This window comes from Vigna radiata, chromosome 8, assembly GCF_000741045.1.
Source record: "Vigna radiata var. radiata cultivar VC1973A chromosome 8, Vradiata_ver6, whole genome shotgun sequence".
NCBI classification, from domain to species: Eukaryota; Viridiplantae; Streptophyta; class Magnoliopsida; order Fabales; family Fabaceae; genus Vigna; species Vigna radiata.
Window position 1 is genome coordinate 32,847,837 of NC_028358.1, and position 10,984 is coordinate 32,858,820.

The window sequence follows — 10,984 nt, forward strand, 5'->3', positions numbered from 1 at the left end:
TAACCTTTGAAGGATATTCACTTTACACTTGATTATTAATAGCCATCACAAGTGGATCTTCCCCTCTCACCAACAAGAGTCCTCCTTCAAATAGAAAAAAAATCAAAACATCGTTAGGATCTTCAAAACAAACCAGATACGAATGATCACACCCACATGTTAGTATTAAAAAAATGAAAAAGTTCATACCCAAGGACAATCTGCTACACCTATGATAAATCTCCAAAAACAAGAAATAATACAATTTGGTTTGTCAGATACGTAAGACAACCTTATCATGAAAGAAGGAGTACTAAAAGCCTTAAAAACCCAAAAATAGCTTGATCACAAACCAACCTCTCCTCTCTACATTGACCACCCCCACTCAAGAGAAAAGTAACATCAGGCTAAGCATGGAAAAGACTCAAGTTAATTTTTCTTTTTAGAATGTTTAAGAGATAAATAAAACTTATTTTCATTAAATTTCAAAAGATATAGTATTTTATGGTGGCTTTTAATACATGTAATGTATTTGTTTCGAGTGTGGAGTTGAGGTTAACAGTCTAATGACTTTGTGAAGCGGTCAAGATATTAAGTTTAAATATTCTTCTTCAAGTTACCGTTTATTCGTTATATTTAAAGGTTATCTGTAAAAGATGTATCGATGTCAAATTCAATAAATGTTCAACCATTCAAGCATTAATGACATAGTAAATGCAAAATCACCTACCTTCTTTTCTCATACCTGTATTTATAGATTCAATGTGTTAGCCCTTGATTGACGACGACCTAATTACGATCAGATTGGAAGTAATCACACTTTACCTTAAGTTGTTCACCATTAGAGATGGCCCCTCTATCACATTGATCGTTCAGTCTAACCTCATGACCTCTTGGTCACAAGTAACTGGCTTAGTTTTGTTTGACTAACGGGTAATTATTCGGTCTTTCTTTAATCGAACCATCATATGGTACACAGGCCCCAAGCTCGAGTCTGGATTAATTGGCGAAAAGGTTTAGAATAAGATTTGTGTTTCACCTTCTAATCGTCTCAATGTGGTACTGATCTCAAGTTTGTTGTTTTGGGAGCTTTGGATCGTTCGGTGGAGAGACTGATATGTGGGAATTGTTTTAAAATATAGTTGTTGAGGGGAGGGTGTGTGTCATTTTGAGTCATGTGCCATCTAGAACACGCAAAGGCTACTATCATGGACCATTGGATTTGGCTTGATCTACCGATTAAGGATGATTGATTGGGGGTTCCCCCTCAACTATAAATAGTGGTCGACTCATGACAACTATTGAAAGTTGTACGTTGAAGCTCCTCGGCCTTACCTTAGTGTTGTACCTTCGCGCGATCACCCTCTTGTAGGCCTCTATTCGAACGATCGCCACTTCTCTCCTCTCTTGTGTCCAACTCCATTTTATGTTGTCTTCTAAGTGAGGACTCATCAACCTTCATGGGGAACATGGCGTCAATATTGTACGTGAGGTTAAAAGTCGATTATCTAGTGATGTCGTACGGTGAACAATATATGCTTATAGGACCTCTGACAGTTCGTCCACCCGCACTTCTTTTGCATCCCCTAAACGCTCCTTAAGTTGGCCACTGTGGTTTTGATGTTTACTTCAAATTTTATATTCGTCAAGGGTTGTCCACCGAATTGGTGACTTGCTTGATGCCTAAGTTTTTGTAAAACTTTGCTAATTTCTCATGGATGAACTGTCAGCCATTATCGGTTATGACCGTTTGGGTAGACCATAATAACATATAGTCTTCCATCCAAAAATTTGCACTTGTTGTGTTGTGATGGTTGTCAAGGGTTCTGCTTCTACCCACTTGATAAAGTGGCGATAGCATTTAAAACAAACTTCTTATGTGATCGTCCGATCAAGAGGTCTTTCAATAGGAGTCCACAAAGGCTTGAAGGCGCTCGTCCTTATCTTGATTGAGGTTCACTAAGTGTTGCGAGCGGCTTGCTGCAAATTGTTTGTCGAACAACGAGCAAGTGACTAAGAGTTTATCAATAGAATTAGGTGACAATGAGTTGAATCACGCCAAAGCTTTTCCTTTAAGGGAGAGGGAGAATTCCTTACACCATACTGAGTCACTCGTAGTCTAGAAAGCAATTAGATTGATGAACATCCTCAAATGATCATCAGGGTCAATTGACGCATTGTACTTATCGAACATTGGAGGTGTTCACTGATCATGCATGAGTGTCTCCATGATGACCGAGGTAAAAAGGTAGTAGGCCGATTGTGTGGGCCGTCTGCACCGGAGGGTTGCCTATGCTTGCTTCCATGCTCCTTTCTTGGACGATTTTGCACAAATCTTCCCTTAACTTGGTGGGAGTGAGATGACTTGGTGCACACTGATTAGGGAGAGGTCTGTTCTTGTTGGATGGTCGCGTTCTCGACCCTCAAAGCCACCAGCTCCCCCTCATGGCTCCGTTGTATCTCCTACATTTGCTGCTGCATAACTCTAATAATCTTCATCAAGTTTTATTGATTGCCTGATTCCTCTGGTGCGATGTTGCTTATGTTTCTCGTAGTCACCATAGAGTTGTTGTTTGTTGAATACTCGAGCCCTACAATGGTCACCAAGGCTTTGTTCACTCGAATGGATTTGGGAGAGAGTGATTGAGGAGATTTGAAGGTAATTTTTGTTGTTGTTTATTCGAGTGGATTTGGAGGTAAGTGAGAGTGAATTTGAAAGTAAAGTTTGTGAAAAGTAGTGTAGGATTTAATTGATGTGATAGATTAAAAAAGTTCACTTCTAAATCCACTCTTACTTGCCTCTAAATCCACTCAAATAAACAACAAAAAAATTTACCTTCACTCTCAAATCTCCTCAATCACTCTCTCTCAAATCTATTTAAGTGAACAAAACACAAATGTTTCAAGTGTAGAGATCAAGATCAACGATCGAATGTCTTGTAGATTGTGAAAGGAATCAAAATACTAAATTTAACTATACGTATCACGTTACCGTTCATTTATGTTGTTTGTCCGTTATACTTGAAGATTTCCTTTAAAAAGTATTCTCTGTCAAAATTAATAAAGATTTGACAACTTAAATATTAATGACACTAATTAATACAAAATGACTTACTTCATATCTATATTTATATATTTTATTATAAACCTTTTTGACAAGTGATAATCTAATTACAATTCAATTAAAAATAATGACATTTTATAGTACGTTGCTCAACATTAAATATAATTATTTTGTTACATGCTGTCCAACTTCATTATTATTCATTAATTTTATCTAACTAATAGTTGACCGTACGGTCTGTCTCTAACAATGCAGTCATACCATTAAGTATCTTGAACAAAATTAATTTGAAATTGTGGTATGAATTATTATAGTTGATTTTAAAGTGCAAACTAGTAGATTTCCTTTTTAATAGAAGAAAGATAAAATGGAATTTAATAGAAAGTTAATTTTAAAGTGAGTGTTTAACCTAAAAAATAGGGGATAAAATAATCTACGAACACCGAAAAATGATTCTATGAAAAGAATCTGAAGAGAAGACGTGAGATAGGGTATCTGACAGCATCTTATACACTTGAATACGCCATTTTAAAAGTGATGTTGTTAGCAAATGAAATTCCACGGGGTAATATTCTGAAAACCACAAATGATAGATAGAGTAATTAAAAGTAAGAGGAAAAAACAAACGCAATAAAGTTTGGACACCAAGTATCACGTGTTAGTGTGAGACCACTCTTTCTTTCCTTACTGGAATCGTTTCATTAAATATCTTAATCCGAGATAACGATAGTTTCTTAGTTTGTTAATTATTGTTCCTTTGTATTTCTCTCTAACGTGCATTTTCTTTTTATTTAAGAACGTGCATCAGTGTTGGTAGGAGCTGAATCCTTTTAAGAGACAACTATATAATTTTTATTATATTCAACTTATTTTTATATTTATGTTTAAATGGGATTACATGCCAAACAAAACCCAATAAAGCAGACGGTGAAGAGATTACTATTGAGCAGGGTCTGAGACAACAGACAACCCACCTTCCACTCCTTCACTTTTCGCTCTCTCTCTCTCTGTTCCTTTTCACAAAACGGGAAACAACACCCTGCTAATAATTTTCTTTATCAGTCAAATAATAATAATAATAATAATTATTGTTTTTAACGTTAAAATGAACAACGATAAGCGTTTCAAGAGTTCTGTTATCGTTGTATCTTTCTTGTTCTTTTGTTTGGTGTAGGATGACATGTATAATATATTTTGATATTTAAGTTAGAATTTTTGTGTGTAGATTTTTAGTAATTTAATTATGAGTCAGGTGAATTTATTTCGAAATTAAACTATTATTTATAAAAATTTGATTAATTAATTTATTTTTTAATAATTATTAATGTAAACTTTAACAACTTAATAATAGTAGTTGTTATATTAATTATGTCTTAATTTTATTCTAACAGTTGTTGAGACTAAGCTTTCTTGCACTAGCACTCTTCGATCCAATTATAAATCCATAATGATAATAATAATAAAAAAAATAAAATAAAATAAAATAAAAAATAATATCCGTCTAATTTTAACTTCCCTCCTTCACTCACTCCCATTACTCTCTTCTCTCTCCTGCATCAATGAAAGTAAAAATCTCACCTCACGGGACACTGGTTTTAGCCTCATATATCTTTCTCTCTCTTTCAACCAAGTTGTTTAATAAATAATAATACTGCAATGCAATCTCTCTCTGGATTTGTATTTTTCTCTCTCTGAACCAGAATGGCGAAAGAGCTTCTTCTGCAACTTCGTCTATTGCTTCTTCTTCCGGAACAACGGTGTCGTTTTGTGCCTCCCATGCCAATGTACAACTTCGCATTCTGACTCCTCTTGCTTCTACATTTTCGATCCCTTCGATCCGTTTAGCTTCACCTTGCTTCTCGCAACCACCGACTCACTCAACTCAGGTGCATTTTGTCTTTTCCTCTCATTTATCTACCTGATTCAACTTTTCTCCCTGCTCTTTCTCCACTCGTCTTCTTAATTTTTACCTTCCTGCTTCCACTTTAGATTTCTCTCCGTTTTCTTCCTTTGCACTGTTCACACCCACTTCGATGCTATTTTTTCCTTCTGCATTCGACTTCGTTACCTCTGATTCGTGCTCTTTTTCGCTTTGTGTTTCTGTTACTGCTTAATTATTCTAGAGACTTGTTCTTTCGTGAAATGTAGGTAAACTAGCAAATCTTTACTCATGCGTAGTGATCTTAGTAGTTGTTACTGCTTCGAGTAGCGAAGCTGGTTGAGTGAACGAAACATTTTCGACTCACGTTATGCACAGTTTCTATTCTCTAGGTTTCTCGCCACTGAATAGAAACACAATAACTCTTTACGTGAATAATTTTTATGGTGAAGCCTATTTGTCAAGTAATTAACTCCCTGATTGTTCAACATTGGTACTTAACTTAGTGGGATCCTGGGTTGTTTGTTTCTCTTTAACCGCGTGATCTTATTGTTCTGTATTCTGTAATTAACGAGCATTGCTGGACCCGGTTTTTGACTACTTTATTTACTTTATTTGTTTTCTTTTGATTATCGATTACATTTGTTCGTTTCTTTTTTGCGCAATAATCACCGTTGTATTGCGTTGTACTTTTGCTATTCTACCTTGAGAAGGGATAAAGGGAAAAGGTTAACTTGTAAGCATATGCAATTCTTGAGTAACTTCGCTGCTAGTGTAGTTTCCCTTCTCAGACACACAGTGCAGTACAATAATTGTCTCTGTAACTTCCAAATATGGTTTAATTATTTACCTTCCCTCCATTATTTTGTCATCTAACCTTTCTGTAAGGATTCAATGTTTTTGACTTGGAATGTACCAGGGGTGGGAATTCTCTTAATTGATGACATGGAGCAGTATGAAATACTTGAGCAAATTGGAAAAGGTGCTTTTGGTTCTGCTCTTCTTGTGAGACATAAGCATGAAAAGAAAAAGTGAGAAACTAACCTACCTGACCTCTATTTATTCTTCTCGTCTGTTTAGACAACAAAGTTTGCTGTTCCATAAGTCATTATTGGCAATGCTTTTGCACTTATATCTTTTGATTATATAGATATGTGTTGAAGAAGATTCGCCTTGCACGTCAAACCGAGCGCTCTCGCAGATCTGCACATCTGGAGGTTGGTGCTTCAAGTAGCAGTTTAAATAGAATACTTATCTTGTGACTTTTTCTAAAATATTTCCCTTTGCATGTTGCATTGTTTGGTTTCTAGTTCTATAGAAGTGTCATTTGCTAATGGGCCTTAAGACAAGTTTCAGGCCTCAACAGTCAAAGTAGCAGCAACTCTCAACTGTTGACGTGAAAATATGTGTGGATTTAGCATTGTTCTAATTGCATAACTAACATTTATGTCTTTTGGTCTGTATAGATGGAGCTCATCTCTAAATTAAGAAACCAATTCATTGTGGAGTACAAAGATTCGTGGGTAGAAAAGGTATTTTGCTTCTTAGTTTTTACCTCTCTTCAGTTAATTAGAAGAATGGTTTCTACTTGCTGCTTGCATAAAATAAGCTTGTATTGTAGGATTACTAAGAAATCTCTTGGTGAATGCATCATAAAACTCCAAGTTTGTTATATGTTTTGAACTATTTTGGCTCCTTCCTTCTCAGGGTTGCTATGTCTGCATCATTATAGGTTATTGTGAGGGAGGAGATATGTAAGTCTCATTTGTCTAACTTCTTGCATACAATTCATAGTTCTATTCTTAACTATTGTAATTTGGAGCATGAATGTTTTTCAAAACATGCCGCTGATGTCATGCAGGGCGGAAGCTATAAAGAAAGCTAATGGTGTCCTGTTTCCTGAGGAGGTTATTTTTTTTCTCCAATCAGAAATTTATATTCCTTCCATTTGGATTAGAATAAGGATCATATTAATTTTTGCATTTAAAATTTAAAAACGACAATTTGTTTGCAGAAACTCTGTAAGTGGCTCGTTCAACTTCTTATGGCTCTTGAGTACTTGCACATGAACCACATTCTTCACCGTGATGTCAAGGTTAGTGACTGATTTCTCTTTGTATATGATAGTACAATATCATAAAAGTTATTTCCATCTAATTTGTACTAAGGTATATACTAATGAGAAAATCACATGATTCCATCAGTGTTCAAATATCTTTTTGACAAAAGATCATGACATACGCCTCGGTAAGTTATTCTACATTTGCTTTAAGTAAGGCTTAGATGATTGAAGTTTTGTTCACTAGTTATCAAGGATCGTGCAGGTGATTTTGGACTTGCCAAAATGTTGACGTCTGATGATCTCGCTTCCTCTGTAAGACATGTGCAACTTTTTAATTGGATTTGGTTATTGCAAATTTAACACTTATAATAATCAACCAGTGGTTGTCTTGTAATGCAGGTTGTGGGAACTCCTAGCTACATGTGCCCTGAGCTCCTTGCTGATATACCTTATGGTTCTAAATCAGATATTTGGTCCTTGGGTAAGTACTACTATTATTATTGTTTTATTCTTTGTACTTTTTCTTTTATGGGTTTATTGTATAATCTCTGAAATCGGATAATCCAGGATGCTGTATATATGAAATGACATCGCATAAGCCTGCATTCAAAGCATTTGTAAGTTTTCTTTCTTAAAAGTTTTTTTTTTTCTGTTTTTTTTTTTTTTTCTTTATGCAATGTATTAAATACATTCATGTCTGCTGTTGAATGATACCTATAATATAAGATTCGACAAATATCTGTCAATAATTTGGCTATCGTCAAACCGCCATATTTAGACATTTAGTGTTTAGTGGACTGATCAGTAGACTACAATCTTGTTAATTTACATTATCTTTGTATCCCAATTTATTATGTTTTGAAATTATTATTTTATTATTTGTTATAACTTCGATTTTACAATATATCATGACCAACACTTATTTAGCTGCATAATACCTGTATATAGAATCAGATTCACTGCATATTTTTGGTTTTCATATATTTTGTGAACTTTGTTTTTGGAATTACCTAATTATCTTTCAATTTCTTTGAGCAGGATATACAGGCATTGATTAACAAGATTAATAAATCAATAGTGGCTCCACTGCCTACAAAATATTCTAGTTCGTTGTAAGCATATAGTTTTCCTTCATAAAGTTAATTATTAATCTCTCCATTTTTCAAACTGCAATGTCATGTTTTACGCCATAAAATTTAACACTTGACAAACCAAGTGCCTAAGGTTTTCCACACATGAGGTGTGGTTTAGCCTAAGATAATTTGTAGTAAGTTTTTTTTTTTTTTTTTTTTGTTAGTTTATGTGATCTATTATTAATATCATGGACTATGTGATTGATGATTCATCAAGTATATTTATTGCTTTTGGCAGTCGAGGTCTTGTTAAAAGTATGCTGCGCAAGAATCCAGAGCTTAGGCCAAGTGTATGTAATATCATCCTCTGACCTATAATTCATTGAAATTTATGAATGCCACATCTAGCACGGTATTTTATTTCCCTTGTGATTGAATAGATATTGCAATCCTCTGACCTAGAATGATTCATTGAAACTTATGGCTGCCACATCTAGCACCAAAATTTATGCTGTCATACAGGGAAAGCATGCTATTCAATGAACATTCCTCAAATTTGTTGGATTTGAGATGTCATTGCCCATGACAAGCATTCCAGTTTGCTTAAATTAAACTGCGTTTCTCCACCCTAAATGGATTGTCAGGAGTGGATTAGCTGAAGGAATCATCACTTTTGGCTTGTCTGGTTGAAGATAGTTGGGTTGATGATAGATTTTACTTCAAATTTTGATGGGATTTTCACTTTGGCCTTTCATTCTTTTATATGAACAAACCCTGTTTGGTACTGGAGAAATCTTCGTAGTACTACATTGCATCAATTAAAGGGAAAGGAATACGATAGGCAAAGTATTGAGTTATGAAGGGCAATATTTTTGAAAATGAAAATTATACTAAAATTTGCATACAAGTATTTCCACTGTTATAACCAATATGGTTTTTTGGGCATATTAATGATGTCTGCTTTCCTGAAGATATGAATTGAAAATTGATATTAATGTGTGGCTACCATGAACATCAACCTGTTATCCTCTAGAACTCCATCAGCTAGATTGGTTTGCTTGTCTTAGAAAATGAATTTTATGTTTAACTCGACTCTACAAAATTGAGTGGAAGACTAAATATTTATGAATTGGGTTGTCTGATAATGGTCCAACAAGTAACATGGTAGATATAACAAATCTTCTTAAAATAAATTTTGATACTAACTTGAATTTAGAGATGGCCAAAAATCAGTGAGTGTCATCTCAGCTGATGTATATGTATATATTGTACTCATCTTTTAGTATATATACATATTGTATAGATGTATGCATGCATACATCAGCTGAGTACATGTATATCTCAAAAGAGAAGGCTACAACCTATGTTCCTTAACCTAAAGCAAGGTACATCCATAAACGAATTTTATAAAAGCTGTACAACAAAATAATAAAACCTATTTCAAGAATTTTATAGACAGGTGAAAATTTTAAATTAAAAGCTAAAAATTCAAATTTTTGCTTTTAGAAACCATGATTTACTGATGACTGATGCCACTGCCATCTACATGGTAGTAATGATTATTGTTAGTGGTGGCCAATTTTATTCATTTTGCATAACGTCTTGTCGAGCTCATTAATCCTTTGTCTCCATATATGTCCTTGTCTGGCATCTGCTTCTATTCACCATGATATCACCTGGGTTGTGGCCTTGTGGGCAGCTATCCTTCTACGTGCTCTACCCATCTGAAATTCAAATCTGACCTGTCACATGGACCTATTTCTTATTTGAGGTGTACTTGTGGTGGTAGGCTACAGAGCTGCTTGGACATCCACATCTTCAGTCTTACGTTCTTAAGGTCCATCTCAAAATCAATAGCCCCAGGCGAAACACATTGCCAGTTCATTGGCCAGAATCCAATTACTTGAAGAAAACTAGATTTTTGGTGCCAGAAGATGACCCTGTTTCTCTGTTTAGGGATAAGCGACATTCTTTCAGTAATGATCGGACTCTGAACCCTAGTGTATCTGGAGCTGATCAAGATTCTTTGTGCTCTACTCTTGAAATAGATTGTACTCCTGACCATTTGAATCAAAGATTAGCAGAACTACGTGTTGGAGATAGCCATGAATTGAAATCAATCCGGAAGCCTGCTGTTTCCAGAACTTCTAGCATTGCTAAGACTCCAAGATTCACTTCCTCAAAAGTCTCTGGCACCAACAAGAAAACAATGAAATTCTCAAAGAATCATAAAGAGGTAAGGAAAGTTGTAAATCCATTATGTTTTCACATGACTTTGGCTTCTTTTTCTTTGGGTTGGGGGTATAAGAATGTTTGTCACATGATTTAGTTACAAAAAGAGTCAAGCATGTCATCTTTGTGGTTTCGTTAAATATTTAGTTAGATAGTTTACAAGTCCAGGGCCTGATAGATATTTTTCTAAAGAATGGGGTGGTTGTATTGAACTACACTAACAAGTAGTCAATCGACAATAACCTTTCTCCTAGTTTGAAATATGACAAAAAACTCTTCTTATTTACTCGGTATAGAAATCTCCCTTCTTTTTATTAGCTTTTATTTATTTATTTTATTTTATTTTATAAGATCTCAGGTACGGGTTTAATCTATGCTCTACTTTTACACCTAAGTTCCCTGTAAAGTAAATGTCGTAACTTTTATATTTGATTAAAAAACAGGAGAGCAAAAGTTACCAGAAAAATTATTTATGCTTTTAGTAATTTTTAAATTTTTTTCTTTGACAGGTATTATTACAAAATAACAAACTAGAAACAAAAAGAAAACAATAACAAACTAGAAACAAAAAGAAAACAATCCTCAGTTACAAAAGTTATACTGTTACTTTATTATAAAATTAACATCATTTTACTATTGGGGAGAATTTTGTAATATGATACATATACATATATATATATATATATATATATATA

At 34.4% G+C, this 10,984-nt stretch overlaps 1 protein-coding gene across 2 annotated transcripts in view; it reads left to right on the plus strand.

The window, feature by feature from the left end:
- Nucleotides 1–4,602: 4,602 nt before the first annotated feature.
- The window catches only part of LOC106772257 (serine/threonine-protein kinase Nek2), an 8,803-nt gene continuing 2,421 nt past the window's right edge, over nt 4,603–10,984 (plus strand). For both annotated transcript variants that reach the window (XR_002669242.1, XM_022785221.1), the window contains exons 1-14: nt 4,603–4,929; nt 5,842–5,953; nt 6,073–6,139; nt 6,389–6,454; nt 6,630–6,676; nt 6,784–6,829; nt 6,937–7,017; nt 7,127–7,169; nt 7,247–7,296; nt 7,384–7,465; nt 7,552–7,601; nt 8,023–8,096; nt 8,356–8,407; nt 9,847–10,293. Coding sequence is in view for 1 of the 2 variants with exons in the window: in XM_022785221.1 (XP_022640942.1) it covers nt 5,868–5,953; nt 6,073–6,139; nt 6,389–6,454; nt 6,630–6,676; nt 6,784–6,829; nt 6,937–7,017; nt 7,127–7,169; nt 7,247–7,296; nt 7,384–7,465; nt 7,552–7,601; nt 8,023–8,096; nt 8,356–8,407; nt 9,847–10,293 (1,191 nt within the window). In the remaining variant the exon portion in view is untranslated. The remainder of the gene's footprint in view (nt 4,930–5,841; nt 5,954–6,072; nt 6,140–6,388; nt 6,455–6,629; nt 6,677–6,783; nt 6,830–6,936; nt 7,018–7,126; nt 7,170–7,246; nt 7,297–7,383; nt 7,466–7,551; nt 7,602–8,022; nt 8,097–8,355; nt 8,408–9,846; nt 10,294–10,984) is intronic.